This window comes from Hetaerina americana, unplaced genomic scaffold (assembly GCF_022747635.1).
Source record: "Hetaerina americana unplaced genomic scaffold, ioHetAmer1.1.p SCAF_17, whole genome shotgun sequence".
In the NCBI taxonomy this organism is placed as follows: Eukaryota; Metazoa; Arthropoda; class Insecta; order Odonata; family Calopterygidae; genus Hetaerina; species Hetaerina americana.
This window is the reverse complement of record NW_027286730.1, coordinates 157833-174427: the sequence shown is the minus strand read 5'-3', so window position 1 is coordinate 174427 and position 16595 is coordinate 157833. Positions and strand designations below refer to the sequence as shown.

The 16595-nt window shown below is 37.6% G+C and overlaps 1 protein-coding gene across 2 annotated transcripts in view; it reads left to right on the top strand.

Moving 5' to 3' along the window:
• The window catches only part of Tusp (WD40 superfamily protein Tusp), a 221630-nt gene that overhangs the window by 167251 nt on the left and 37784 nt on the right, over positions 1 to 16595 (top strand). For both annotated transcript variants that reach the window (XM_071584214.1, XM_071584213.1), the window contains exon 3: positions 15060 to 15242. In XM_071584214.1, coding sequence (XP_071440315.1) covers positions 15060 to 15242 — 183 coding nt within the window. The remainder of the gene's footprint in view (positions 1 to 15059; positions 15243 to 16595) is intronic.

The following is a 16595-nucleotide window of genomic DNA, read 5'->3' as shown; positions in this document are numbered from 1 at the left end:
AAATTACCGCTTTGGCAGGCGTTTTTGATTCATTGATCCGCTTGAAAACCAAAACTCTCGAGTTGGTTCTCAAATTGGACGGCATCCAAGGAGAGACGCAGTCACTTCCTGAGATGTAGAATTTATTGATATTTATTCTTGAAAGAGAGGAAATTTGGGCCCCAGTGACTACATTTTATTGCTCAAAATGTGCTGTGAACTTTCATAAATTAAACCTAAATCCAAAATAAGAGATTCAAGGAATGAAGTTTTACATACATTAGTTGATGAGCTCGTGCGACCCTGCTGCCAATTAAAAAAATGAATTCTCGCAATAGACGTCATAAATATATACATTTATGAATTACAAATCGACATAAAGTTGGTAAGTTCATGGATAAAAACTCAAACGATAAATTGATGTATTTTCTCGTAAGAAGTGGTAAAAGTTTCATAACGACACACCCAGATTTGGTGATCCGATGACTAACGTCATTTTACGCTGCAAACATGATATAATAATAAAATTTGACCCCAATAATATTGGCGGGACTCGAGTAGTATTGGTCCGTAGAGGCAAATTGAATGCTGAGGTTTTTTCACCATCAGGAACAGCGTCAGGACTTCCAAGTAAAACTTTAAGTTGATTACATGTCCCTAAGGCATCCGCTCTTTGTTAATAACGCCTTTTAAGAAGAAAAAGACAACGAGCTTATTTTTACTGATTTTTGGAACAAATTCTATGCAATGGAAAATCCCTCGACGAGAAACTGCTGGCATTCCGCGTTTAACGTCCATTTTGACGCTACACTGTGCATCAAGAGTTCCTCTATTCAGGAGGACAGTGAGGATCGGAATACCGGTGAACAAACAACGGCCCTTCACCTCAAGGGTAAAGGGATCTTGTAAAAAAACAGATGCCAGCGCAGCGACGAGATATTCCACCACACCGATGTGGTCCGGCTGGGTAAAAAACAATATCGTCCAAATTGATGAAACGAGCGGGTGAGAAACAAATTAGAATAGTGGGAAAAGTGACTGTAGTACCAGAAAAAAATTTAGTGATGACCACCAAGGGCGCCATAAAACAAGTGTAAATTCAAGTGCTGAAGTATGTACGACAACTCCGCGATGAAAGAATTAAACATGCAAAACGAGAGTGAATTATACAGCAGGAGTTTGACGAACGATCGTTTTCCCAAAAACGGCAAATCATCATGAAAATAAACTGTTTACAGAAAAAAACTCTTTCCGTTAAAGAATTCACGAAGTAATTTCGCCAATGTCCAGGGCAAATTCACCAAAATTATTTTTCAACTTATACTCACCAAATAATTGTAAATCACAGTTTTTACTCTAAATATATAAAGCTTAATTATTTAATTGACACCCAAAAATTCCACAGTAACTGCATGTAATATTATAAATAATCATCTAGGTTAATTTACGCATTTAGGTTGCAACTCCTTGACTTTGATCTCAAAAATATAAAGATAATCCTATTAAATATCCGTGCTGCTTATCACCAAATATGTGCTTCACGTTTCACTACACAAAAATGTTGACTTCCACGAAATATGAAATGCTGTGATAATAGTCTTACGAAAATCAATATCTAACAAAAAAAATGGTAGCACGTTAAGAAGCATCTCTAATGGCCACAAACATAATATCATGAGCCGCAGCAAGTTGAATGCACGCCACCAAAATTCACGTATCAACTTTTGAGTTAACATTAATTGTGAAGTTGAAATAAGAAAACTATTTGATTATCCCCAATTTGAAAAAAATGGGAATAACCGGAGGTAAAAGAGGACGTAAATTAAAAGTTTTAATTAAAGAAAAACTCCCAACCTATTAAATACGACCCCATGTATACCACAGTGAAACGATAAATTTTGACATTAATTTGGGAGGTAGAGTTAGATGTTTCGTCGTAGTCAGAGTTACGAAGATGCCCGCGATGTTTTCAACCTCACTGTTTCACGTAGAAAACTGAAGCTTCAGATAAACTTTCGTCAAGAAGAGATAGAGACAATTCAAGAACCTAGAACCGTCATAAGAAAATTTTCTTCCTAATCCACAAGATCTAATGTTTCCATTGCCAGGCCCTTATTTCATCGACCTCTCCCATATTTCTTTCAACAATCTACCATACTTCTTCTCATTTGCCCTCTCAATCTACCATACCTCTCTCTCTTCTTCTCATTTGCCAACTGATCTTCTCCCCCTTCACAGTTCATCCTCCCGCAAGTATCGCGTAATTTATCGCTTCCATAGGCTTCTCTCCAAAATTTATATTCATATATGCTTTTTATGTGACGCAATGATAATTTAACTTTCATGGCAAACTAGTACCTTCGCCAAAAAGTATCCATCATGTATAACAAACGACTAAAAGTAATGCTACATAATGAAATCAGAGTAAAAGAATTAATGCAATCTATTTAAGCAAAACTGCATTTCAAATAAATTGAAATTCTTAACTTTTTCCGGCCTAATTCATAACTTGAACCTACGAGCTGGATGGAGTTCCTGATTACTTACGACGAGTGAACTGATTGCGAGTCTAGTGTGCGGAAAAAAGCAATTGTGAAACTTCATCTTTTAACTGCAACTAATTGGAAAATGTTTCCTAATAAATCATGGATTCCTAAGTAAGTTTTTGTTTGTAATAACTCTTAAGTCTGCATCCGTACCTGATAACAGAAATGTGAATTTAATCATCAATGTGAGTAGTGAAGGATTGTGAAAGAATTTGTTTGGTTAAATTTCACCAATTTTTACGGAATTTGCATTTTATTATTAATTTAATGCGATCGCATTGTATTTCATTTGTCATTTACATTTAGGAATATCATGGCAAAACGATTTTTAAGGGTAATGATTTTACATCCAAACTAGCGTTCCTTTCTTAAATTAAGGCGCTAAGTCGTCTGCAAGGAATTTTAGCTTAGTTAAACATAGTTCTAGCATGCTGCCTATGACAGGATTCAGTTGTTACGTGGGTTGCATAAAATCAGTTTGATTTTTTCCCCCAACCCCATTACCCTGACTTGCCGGCAGTCATAGTGTAACAGTCACGATATATTTAGCCCCTTTGTCATGATCCAGTAATTATGTCTGTGTACGCCACATATTCGATCAATCCCGTCTTTTATCTCAGACGATCCCCACAAGATTCCCATTACTTACTTAGCGCTTGCAGATTTATTTGTTTTTGAAACCACTACGTAGGAAAAAAGATCTCGGGCCCTTAAATGAATATCAACACGTAACCTAAAGGGTCACTTTAATAGAATAACGCCCACCCTTCACACTATGGGGAAACACTGCTATGGCTTTCTCGGCTAGTGTGTGCCAAGACAAGGAGCACAAAGGAAACCATATCGCCAATTACGACACGAGACAAGGTTAAGCTGTGGCTGCGGTGCGCTCTCATTCCCACTGCATTGGATTTCAAACTGGTGCATGGAATCCCTTTGAAGAGCGCAAAACAAACGTTTTTTGTCAGATCACAAAATAAAAGTCACGAACGTGTCCATCTCGTCATCGAGATTCCGATACAAGAGTTTGTATGACAGACAATTGTTTAATTTAGTTTCTTCCCAGGCCTAGCACCCTTTTACGACCAACCTGGACAACGAATCGGCACAATGAACATTTTTATTTACTTAAAACTTTCGGTTCTGTTTATGTTTTTTCAGCGATTAAGCCCGATTTTTTTTGTCTGGCGGAACCTATTTAGTTCTTTTGGACAGAAAACAAGATTAATTCAAATAAAAAAAACTCGGAAAGGTGATGGGGAGGATAAGAAAAAAGGGTTTGAAAGGTTTTTACTCAACGATTGAAGCGAACGTGAAAAATACAAAAAAGAGAAACAAAAGTAAATTACGAACGCCTGAGGAGAAAGGAGATTGAAAAGAGTCCGGTGGTACTAGCTGGAGATGAGGATCTCTTTCATTTATATGTTGCGTATAAAGATTTTTAACAACTTGTTTCTGCGCTAAAATAAAACTTAAAGTAGTCGTTTTATTAAAGCGGTTATGATAACGCCGGCGGACTTTCTAATTCCAAAGACGTAATAATTTTTCCGACCCCTCATATAGTGTTTGCCGTAGGAAACATCGGGTGAGTCACACTATATAATGGATGGGATCATCAAATGTGTGAATCCCAAGTGAAGCTTTAGTCATGTGAGAGCAAATTCACACGCCTATCTCTGCTGTCATCGTTATCATCATGCGTCATACCTTCTCTTTTTCTATCTATCCTTAAAATGTGGTGTTACACTCTCAGGATTCTTGATCACTCTTATGCTCATTATCTAAGGTACCGATTAGAGACGGATTTTGAATAGCCTTTAATTACTATTTAACATTGATATGGAATTCTAAGCACTTCAATCCTGTCGATTTTTTTTGTTTGCCCCATATTATTTCCGCCTTCAGTTCTTCTTCTAGCAACCTTCATGCCGCACATTTTTGCCTCCTTCTTTTTTCCGTCTCACCTAAAGTTCTCCCTTCCACCCCTACCTAAAATGACCCACAGACTCAATATTTCCTATATCCACTCTTCCTCCTCTATCGAACTTCTGTTAACAACTTCCTCTTCTTTCAACTTATTTTATCCATGCTCCCCCATACTTATATCACAAGAGCCTCTAATCTGCGCTCATCCTCATGCCTTTAAGGACCAGGGAAACATTCAATGCTACACTCCATTATTATATCTTATGTTCTGTGCGTCTTTATTCGAGGTCCTTGCCGTCAGTTCATTTTTTCTTCCTTGAAAATTAATGTTACTTTATTTATTTCCATTGTACTTATGACTTATTCCAGAAGAGGTGGGTTATTTTATAAAGTGATCGTTCGACCATGCACACATGTATATATAGCGCATATACATACTTAGTAAAAACATTAAGTCTCTTTGAGAGTCTGCAGCTTCATCTTCGTGAGAAGGCAACCGATTTTCTACGTTATTAAGCTATGGATCTCCACCGTTACCGAATACTCTGAACCATAAATGGTGTAAAAGTTGCTTCAAAAAATGTAAAGTTAAACTAACTTCGAAAAGAAAAAGTAAATGGAAACGAGTTCGACAGTTGTGAATTAAAGCAATGCAAATATATGGAAGGACATTTTTTAAAATAAACACTATCATCAAATCCTTTATTTTTTCTCGTTGATGCAAAAAATGGCACATGCTCACAATCTGATAAACGGTACGCATTTCCGATTATTGTTATCCTTAAATTTTTGGGTGGATTTAAGTTTCTCTTTCACGCGATCTTTTCGTTGGGATAAGGTATTAACGGGCCATTAATGCACCATTGTTATTGATATTTCCTTCAATTTTCAATAGAGACTATTGGAGTGAAATATTTATGCTGAAGTATAACTTAATATTCGTATCACGAATAAGTACTAAATTTAAATTATCCTATGCATGGTAAATGTGTGCCTAGAAGTAATTCATTTCTGATGGATATGTGTCTAAAAACTTCACTTTTCTTATGTTTTAAGATCATAATTCCCTTTGCCTATAAACGTATGAACATACCTACGTATGTTTGTCACCACTTGAACCGTGAATCCTTTAGATTCTCGCCTACGCTGTCGAATATTTACAGTGATTGGTCATTGTTAATACGTATATTTTTAAAGCAGTTTTTTACACTCAATGTAGCATTTTTCAACCTGTCCAGTGTTTCCCTGGAAAATGTCCAGTGCTTGTAAGGTTCTCCTTCATCGTTTTTCATTTCTTCGGACCTTAATAGGGGCAATGAGACTCGTTAACCTCCCAGTTCCCAAACCGCGTAAAGTAATGGTCACGTGTCATGCTGAAACTGATGGGCCAACATTTTCCAAAAGCCTATGTGTGCATCAGAAACTGTGAACTTGCACTCTACGAGCACGTAAATCCCTTCAAAATACTGCTGCTCGATTTTTAAAAAGCAATCACTTAGCACTACAACTTCTTATGTGAATTCAATGGAAGGGAAAGTTCATCTAACCCATATGTCTAATTAGAGTAACTCATAAAATAAAAATAAAAGTTTCGATGACTCTAAGGAAGTTTCAAAGTTCACCGTTGATCAAAAGTTAATATAGAAGTTTTTACGTCGAATCCACCCCAAAAACTTTATTTTCGAGTGTGCCTAAAGAATTCTGATATTAACTTGTGATCTTTCGAGATCTATTAAACCACCAGCGGCCGTCCAAACTTCTTTTGTAACCTTTGCGAAAAAGGCTGTGCTTCAAATTATGACAGGTGGCAAAGGTAAACACATATATGACTCTAATGTGAGCTTTTGATTTCCTTTAAAATTTATCAGTTCGGCAACCCGACAATATCACTTATGTGATTCGAGGCTTTGTAGCATCATGGGCGTGTTACCATTTCGTCCTCGGGTTTTAAGTCAATGCTGTTTTATTGCATAGGTATTTAGTTTTATTGCATAATAAGTGGCAAGGTACAAGTAATTTGGAACAATAGAGTTTGAGATAATTAGAGTTTCCTTGGAAGTAAAAGCTATTTTTCATCATCGGTTGCCTTGGAAGTATCGCAAAATTGGCAATAAGTCACTCACGTACGCGAAATTAAAAATTACCCATGTGCGCATTCCTTATGGCCTATCAAAGAATGGTACTCTATGGCCTTTACAAGTAATTAATTAACCAACAAAAAAATAAAATACCATCAAAGCTCTCCTATGGTATATTATTAGCGAACTTTAGACGTGACAATTGACGATAAAATATCGAATAGAGAAACAAACATCGCTGGTCTCTTCAAGCCTCTAAATTTCGATTGCACTTCCATAAGGGGAAATTCCACCAATTCTACTTATTTGCTATTGTTGCATCTCATGGCGTCATTCATATTCCAAAGTGGTCTCTGATCATTCCCCATTTAGCATTTTCAGAGTTCAGCGGCTGAGTGGTTTACTTGAGCGCGCATGCATTAATTACTCATGCTTCAAAAGCAAACCCCGTTTGCTTTTGGCCGCATAGCCCACGATCGATCCATCAATGTCGATAGCACATTAAGAGCAACCGTTCATTTCGCCGCCTGCAAACGCTCTAAGCTATTTCCAATTAAATACGTCCATAAAATCCAACCGCATCTCACGTTGAACGAAATCGCCCGAGAGTAGAGACCGCCATCTCATTAATTATACTTGGAGGAATGGCATGCCACTCCCTCTTCATAGGCCATGTTGGTTTCTCAAGCTTTTGAAACGAAGGTATCATTTTCATGCTGCTCATGAAATATTTCTCTACCTCCTCGTTGCGCATACCCCCGAGCTTGCGCGCCTCTTTTGGCTAGTTTGAATTTCGTCTGTCAAAAAACATTTTGCGGATTTTGTATTCAGTCAATCGTTTAATTAATAACCTCAACTGGCTTTACGGTAACAGTTTGGGGCAAACCTTATGTTCGCCGAGCAAAACGGGTACTAACCTCTGACGACATTGGGAATGGGACTAACTCAAGTTTACCGAGCTATGATCTCGATGGTACGATAATATACTCGTATTATGCGGGAAATAATGCCAGCGTTGGGTAGGTTTTAATGGACCTCGGCATTACACAGTACTGTGATCCTAAGCCCTGACTAACATGATACAAAATTACCTTAAACTCCAAAACACGCATTAAATGATTATTTCTTAAGCTCTGTATCCTTTCTTCCACAATCTCACAATTATTGCATAATACTATCAGTGGTAAAATTAGCCTCTAACGAATCGTCGTCATGATGCCATTTTCCGGTTATTCCAACGACGCATATTTTAAATCTTTGGGAATGTTATTATCCATTCTGTGCCTATTTCATTCGCCGGGAAAACGCTTCAACTTTTATTCAGCTACTGCGAGGCACCTAGCCTGACTCTTTTTACACGCTAAAAAAAACCATTCGAATCAAATGCGGTCAAATTCATGATATACGAGTGCTCTTCAGCAGTGAAAATAAACTGTCCGATGGAGTACAAACATTTGCTTTACAGGAAAGAAGGAGGGGAGCAGCGAAGCCGTTACCGTAGGCAGAAAGTGCAATATTTTTATTATTTGTACGTCTTTTTTAGTGCCCTGCAAGCTTCCGCTAGGGTGTGTGGCATGGGGTGAATACACACCTGACTAATTTTGACCCGAATATTTTTAACCCCTACCGCGGTCAGTTATTCTGATCCCTTATCGTTCATGGAAAAAATCTCATCTTTATTCTATCTGTTCTACGCGTAATGTCTCTAATTTTATTGATATGGTCTCGTCTACCGTTATACAATTGGGGTAATAATACATTTTTAACATCACTGCTCAAGAGACCTTCTTCCAATTTATGCAAGAGCTTTAATCTGCAAATTAACCTTTGCTCCATTAGTGATTTCCAGCCCAGCTGCTCAAATATTATGGATACGCAACTAAGTTTATCATAGCAACGTTTTACAAATCTGGCTCCTCTACGCTGCTCGCGGCCCAAATCGGCAATCAATCCAACTTCGTGAGGATCCCATATTCTAGCAGCAGATTCCAAATGAGTCCTAACCAGCGAAAGATAACATTTATCTTTGACCTTTTCATCACATTTACCTAGTACTCTTCTAATAAATCCTAATTTTTTGTTAGCTTGTCTTGTATGAATTAAAATATGACCCTCTTAATTAATTTTGCAAACAATCGATGGGATTCTGAGGGGATTAAACGTAGAAAAATTATGACTTTAAGAATTTTCAGGAATCCCTGGATACTTCCTAGGATGTCTGTCCAATGTGAACATTTTTTTGCCACAGACTTGAAAGGAAAATATCCACATTAGTCACAGCAATAGCGGACTCGACAAATTGCGAACTCTCATCCACTCTCTTTTGTTTCTAAATGCGGCAGGGCTTAGAACAAAGCTTTTTTCATCTTACCAACGGCTTATTCTCATTTCACTCTGTTGTTCAAGACCACACCTATGAGTCCACGTTGGCCGACGCCGGTGGCAAGTCTCATTCTTCCATTTCCCCGCAAATAATTGCGCGAAGCAAAGAAGGTGAACCTCGCGTATGTACAAACACGGAGGATGCTATTGGCAATCCTTGGCCGTTTCTCATTGGACTGTAGCTGCGCGACAGGAGAGTAATCACCTTCTCCTTTGTTGGAGCGTCTAGTTCAAAACCGCTGTGTGAACAAACAGTTGACGGAGAGTCGCAACTGTTTGCGCAACGTATCCTGGGACGGAGGGAAATTTTTTAAAGAGCTTGGCAGGATTTAAATTGCTTCCCCTTAACTGATGTCCGTGCGTCTGCACCATCTGTACTCATCCGACCACGTAATTGGAGAGCTGGCGCATCATGTATCTCCATATAGACCTCAAAATATTATATACATATACATACATACATATATATATATATATATATATATATATATATATATATATATATATATATATATATATGTGTGTGTGTGTGTGTGTGTGTGTGTGTGTGTGTGTTTCACACTAGCAATTAATAATGGTAAACAAAAGAGATTAACGCAAACTTCGATATAACTCACTTCTATATACATTTATACACAGCAACACAGAGAAAGGACACTTGCACATCTACGTAGATACGTTTCAACGGTCGGGCCATAATTTTTAGATACATTATTATTAATTAGGTAATTACCGCTCAAGGTAGGTTCTGGATGGACACAGCTACCAGATAAATATTTTGTTTCTCCTAACAAAACACAACCCAACATTCTACTCCACAACAGGGCCCTCTTCATCTCTGTATACTTCCTTCCTTGTTTGCCTAACAACCTCTCCTCTATCACACTCTTCAACATCCCACTGCCGATCAATATGCTTTTAATCCATTTCTCCTGCTTCCATATGATTTATAGTATATCCACAATCATCTCTACTCCCCCACCATAGCTAGCACTTCCTCATTTGTTTTCCTTTCTGTCCACTGTCCAATCTACATGCATCCTCCTGCTTTAGTGACCATGTTCCCGCGTCGCATATTACTACGTTAAATATCAAAGTTTCCACGAATCTTTTCTTAACACCCTTACTCTACGCATTTGTCATCAATTCTCTCCTCCTTGTGAAAGCCTCTTTACCTAGCGCAATTCTTCTCCTTACGTCTCTAATACTTTGACCGTGCTGGTCCCAAACACTTCCGAGATACGTAAGATGTTTTACCTGCTCTAGTTTTTGCCCTCCTATTTTAATGTTTAGCTTAGCCTTAGTCTTTCTGGAAAATTGCATAACCTTGTTTTATTTATATTTATTCTCATCCCAAATCTATTGCAATTAATTTGCAATCCAAGCAATGCTTGCAGCCCCTTGGCTAACTGACAAACTAAAGCTTGGTCATCAGCAAACCTAACTGATTTTACGAATTCCCCTCCGACTTTCATTCCTTCCTCCAGTTTTTCCCATGCCCCTTTAATCATTTCCTCAACCTATACGTTGAACAGCCCTAGTGATATTGAGCAATCCTGCCTTACATCTCTTTCTAACACTACCCATCCGGACTCTCCGTTCCCCACTCGCACATGAGAAGTCTGAGACATGTACAGGGTGCGGATTCCAATCTATTCCTAATTTCTACGATATACTCATTAGTTTTACCTAATTCACTTCATTAAAAGCCTTTTCAAAATCTAAGAAATAGGCAAATGCGTCCTGATTGTATTCTATATTCTTCTCGATCAGTGATCTCATTACTGCAATAGCATCGCGCATACCTCTCCTCTCAATAAACCCAAGCTTATCAGGCCCTAAGTAATCATTCGTCATCCTCTCCATCCTTTTGTCGATGACCCTGAGAACCACTTTAGCTGTGTGGGAAATCAAACTCATTGTTCAGTAGTCCTCGCATTATCTTGCTTTCAGATATAGATATAATGCTAGAGTTAAGCATTGCTTATATTCTGAGAAAATTCTACCATTTTATAAAAACACAATTAATGATATTTCTCTCAAAGAATTTCACGCAGGTAAACTGTGAACGTTGTATGGTTCGGGATTTCATCGAGTAGATTTTTTTTTTAAACAGTTAACAATTTTTGACTCTTGTAAGACCACCAATAAAACTGTCCTTAATAGAAAAAATATACTAAGTGAAACTCAAAGACATACATCCTCCAAAGCTGAGTGAGGCTGAGCCTCGTTTCCACGTCATAAATGTACAGAACAGATGAATGTAGCGTAACAACACCCATATTTATGGGCGCCGACTGGTTGAAATTAGAATTGGGAATGAATGAGAAACCAATGAGCCTTCTCCATCAATCAATGCCTTCCTTACACATGGCTCTTCCCTATGTAGATAATTCCTCTCTGCGCCGTCTTGCATCATGCCGGCTTTTGGCTGCCGAACAAACCGATATCCTTTCCCCCTTGCAAAATGTCTACTGTCTTCTGCTCTGTGATTACCGGAAAGTTTGAATTCATGAGTTTAATTCTTCTTCCGCCGGAATTATTTACAGCGCCGTTGCAGCAATTTAATGTGAGTATAGCAGACAACACTTAAACAATTATTTCTGAATAAAAACTAACAACCCATTTTATTGTACTGTGTTACTGGACAAGGAAACAAATCGGAGTTTGAAAAACAAATGTTCAAAAGCTGATGATAGTTCAGCCAAATCAAACAATTGGGGAAGTGTATAACTTTTATGAAAATTTCATGTGAAACATTTATTTGGAAAGGTAAAACATTTCTCCATCCTTGTTTGCATTAAAAACCTGCACTTCTATCAGTGCCTTCTTGGCAAAATAACTTCTTTTTCCTGCTCAACTTGTTTGTACTAAGTGAAATACGTATAATCATAATCATTTGACTTGCAATTAAACTGTTGACCAATAAATGGAATTAAAACCTGATGAATGTACCTTAATTAGAGTTTTTCTTCTAAAACTCCCAGTTTTTTCCACCATGGTGATAATGGGTACACTTATTAAAGGCTGCAATTATTTTCCTTTTTGGATGGATCGTGAGGACGAGAGCACGAATATCTTTTGGTTTTTGGTTTTCTGTTCTCTCCGTTAACATTCACCGATATCTCAGCAGAGGTTTAGACGTAATATACGTATGCCAAAAGCTTTCTCCAAAAACGCATCTGGGTTGGCTTTATTAGATAAGTATTCCCGGACTTTTCGCGTGCATATCATAATACGGTTTATCTTAAATTGTTTGTGGCCAATCTTTGCATCCATTGCAAAGGCTTTCCCGACTATTGCATACCCTTATTTCATGCTGCATACAAGGACAACGTGTATTTTCAGTTTTTGTGTCCATTACTTTTTCCCTCTTCGTAAATCTTGGAAAATAATCTACTTTCGCGGCCCCATTGATACGTAAGAGCCCGCGGCGGAGCTTCTCCGCGTTTTCCAGAGCAAAAAACATGAGGCCATTTCGCGGAGGTTTTTCATATTTTTTTGGTCTTACAGTTCCTTACGGTTTCCATCGATCTGGCGCCATGACTCCCTGGCGCACTTCAACTCGCCGACGGTGGAGAGCCCGATCGGTAGGACGGGGTAATGCTCGCGTCGCACAGTACGAAACTTTTCCTCCGTCGCAAAGTTGTGGTGGGAGCAGTAGCTGGAACTATCATTGCTCTTGCAGTCATATTTTTTTTACTTCGTTGGAAAGGAAAAACCTGAGAGGACGGAAATGAATCGCTCCGGGGGAAGGAAAGGATTGCTCTCTCTTTTTTTATATCATTTTCAAGAGGTGCTTCTCCGCTGGCGCGGTTTGATCATCCTATTAAAACATCTCACGAGGCGAGGGACGCCGAGGTGGAGGGAAGGAAGGGAGGAGATCTGGATAAGAAGGAGGGGGGAATGGGGACGGGGAGTGAAAGGAGAGCTGGGTGGTTGGCTTTAGCCTGCGTGATCCTCTGGAGGTGAAATGGGAGGGTACAGGGAAAAGAGAGGGGGGAATGGTTGCCTGAAAGAGAGGGAACGACGGGCCGAAATCCGAGCTGCGTAATTGGAGGGGATTGAAACAATGCACCAACCGCCCTCCGGAGCTCAACTCGTGTCTGAAAGGGATATAATGTGGGTGAGCATTGAGAGGAAAATGAAAAATTAAGGCGGCATGAATTAAAATGGCAAAAATACATTAGAAACGGTAGATATAAATTTTGACAACTTACCAGGTAAATTGATTTCAAAGAATGTGTCGATTTCTTGTTTTGTTATGATTTTTCCTTTTTATCCCTCAATTTTTACCTACATTTGGGTAGAATTCAACTCCTGGATGTATTAAATTCATACTTTTGCAATATAAGGTTACTTTCTGCCAAAGTAGCTGACTGGATGTTCTAATGTTTTGAAATAAGACATGCAATTTACAGTTTCTGAGATTAACTGATAAATAAAAATTTTAGCCTGAATGACCATCCAGTAATTTTTAACTATCCATCTACAAGACCTTATCGATTATAATTTTTATTATGACTGTTCAGATAATCAAATATTTTATTTTTTCAATATTTAGTAATAGAAATAATACCTGCCTTACATACAAGTCAATATTTGGAGTGTAGACTTGCATTGCTACTTGATATTTGTAGAGAAGTACATGGCCATTTAAAACCCAAGAGACCTGATTGGCTAAATAGGTTAACATCAAAAGAAATGTGATCTTATTCATTTGATTATCAAGTGATTGGAGGGATTTTTTGAAGAGGCAAAAAACAGGCATCACAGAACTTTAACATCAAGGACCACATGGGACAGATAGGTCAGACTGTTGTTTTTGATGATTTGTATTCACTTCTGAAACTGTACACATAAATTGATTCCAATTAACCTTACTATGTTTGAATTCCTGTGCCATTGAATCCAAATATGCTTTGGCTTCATTATTTTTAGCTGCTTCCTTTTAACAAAATCAAAGCTTCCTTTGAATGACGGTCATTTGATTTTTTCGAAATAACTCAAGTGATGCTATGCTTGGGGAGGAGAGGGGATTGTTGGAAGAATTCATAAGGAGGCAGGAAAAATGGATACAGAGTATATCAATTGGCAATTGGATTTTAAAAATTGTGATCGATGGGAGAATGTTAGGCAAACAAGGAAGGGGCAGGAATAGGATATGGATGTTGATGGAGTGATGGGAGGAATGAAATATATAGAGATGAAGAGGGACTTTGTTGTAGAGCAGGATGTTGGGTTGTGTTTTTTTTAAGAGTGACAAGAGAATTATTTGGTAGTCTGTGTCCATCCAAGACCTACCTCAACTGGTGGATTACCTATAATAATGACTCAAGTGATATTTCATTCAGTAAATCAGTATTTGGTACTTCATGTTTTATATTGCTAAACAAACCAGATATATAATTACTCTTTGATTTTATTGATATTTGGATGTGCAGATGCACCAAATTCAGTAAAAGTCACAAAATCAGTCAATAAATTCAAGTCAGTGTTATTAAAACTATTGAAAAGTTTTGATGCTTCATGTATAACTGGCTGTAGGTTATCTTTACCCATATATCTGATGGGGAATGTCTGACTTGGTTTCCACTAATCATTCTTTTAATGTACCACATATTGAGATTCTTGATTTTAATATTTTGAAATGTTGAAGAGGGCAACAGTTTATAAATTGAGCTATTGATTCATGATAATTCCAGTAAAGATTGTCAAATAAGAATTTGAGAATTTAATATTTAATCAGAACAAAACAAAAGCAGAATACCTATTCTTGAATATTTCATAATCCTAAGCTAGTATGGGCGAATACATAAGCTGGATGTCATTATAGGTCTTGACCGACTAATTCTTTCCCATTTTTATGGAAATCTTGTTTTTTTACCGTATTCCATGTTATTAACTCCAGAGTTGACAGATGTATCCCGTAGTCATTGGTGGGATTTAAAAAAGGTTTACTTATGATTTACCCTTGGTCAATAAAATGGTCTGAAAAAGTATTTATATGATTACAAGAATATTAACTCAATTTCAAGCTTGTCTTTAAGGAGGAGGTATTTTCAATTGTGTTCATACATTCTCTTTAAATGCGATGCTACCCTGTCTGTATGCATACATATTTTCACAGTATCTTATTTATTTACAGGTTATTCTTGTGAAGTGGAATGAGCCCTACCAGAAGCTAGCATCTTGTGATAGTTCAGGTATTATTTTTGTTTGGATCAAGTATGAAGGACGTTGGAGCATAGAGCTGATTAATGACAGGAATACCCCAGTCACTCACTTCTCCTGGTCACACGATGGACGTATGGCTCTCATTTGCTACCAGGTAAGACCATGTTCTTCAGGAATATACAAATTATTGTTTCCCAATGAGTGCATAAGTATCCATTTCTCAGTAAAAAAATACCACTAATAAGGTGAGCAAAGCAGACATTTACATATTCAACATGCCTTAGCAAAAATGTGACAATGGAAGATCCTATGTCAGTGGAAAAGCTTCATTTGGTAAATTAGTCAGGTCTTATAGATTGTTTTGATTGGTTAACATGATTGCATTAACAGGTAGCCATTACCGGTAGCTTTCAATATTTCTTTTCTCTGCTGTTCCTATTCACCATGTTCCACATCCTAAAAGAGTATTAGTGCTGTTTCATCTGATCTGATTGTCCTTTTTGCTCTTCATATTTTGCTATACCCTTCTTGCTTCCGCCATTGCTGATTATCTTGCTGCTTATATAGCAAAATCCTTCAATTCTTCTCATTCCATTGTGTCTTTTCCTAATCCTGCTTCGATGTTATCTTTCCTGCTTTGACTACAAAACCAATGCCTTAGTTTTAATCTTGTCTATCTTGAGATTTTATTTTTCATCTCCTCCTCCATTCTGGTTTATTCCCATACTCCATATACTCCATTTATCAAAATCTGCTTATCCTTTCACAATGTCTTCATACTCCGCCTCTAATCTTTTCCTTTTTCTTCATTGATTGCCTTATCAATGCAAACATTAATATTATGGTAATAATGAGTGACCATAGCATACTCCTTTCTTAATTTTAGCCTATACTTGTACTACATTTAATCACTGCAACTTACTCTTTGTATAGATCATGTATCAATCCCGTACCATTATAGATGATTACAATTTCTTTTAGAGCATTTAGCCCCATAACCTTGTCTACATTATCAAAGGTTTTTTTATCTGCAACCTAGTGGCTGAAACCTCACTCACATGAAGATTTTATGAGCCTTATGTTAAAAATTTCACAAAGATATCCTTCAATGAAAGTTGGAATATCATCTCATTATTTACTTTGTGGCTTGTGAAGGACATACCCACTGTCCAAGAACTATGTAAAGACCATTTACATAAAATCTCTCAACTTATGAAGGTGTGAAGGTCCTAATCTGCCATGTTTAATTTTCACGGCACATGAGAAGAGCAATTTTCTTTTATTAATGAGTAAGTGAGCTTATAATGGAATGAAAATGAGATAGCTGAGACTGTAAACTTGATCAATCAATTACTAAAAAGAAAGAAAGACTCGTACTTTTCCACAGATTTTATTATACGGTACAACGCGTTTCACCGACTTGTGGCATCATCAGGTACAAATTTGCAAAACAGACAGAGCAAGCATATATACCCTCAGGACAGAGTGGGGGCGGGGAGGGTTGGAA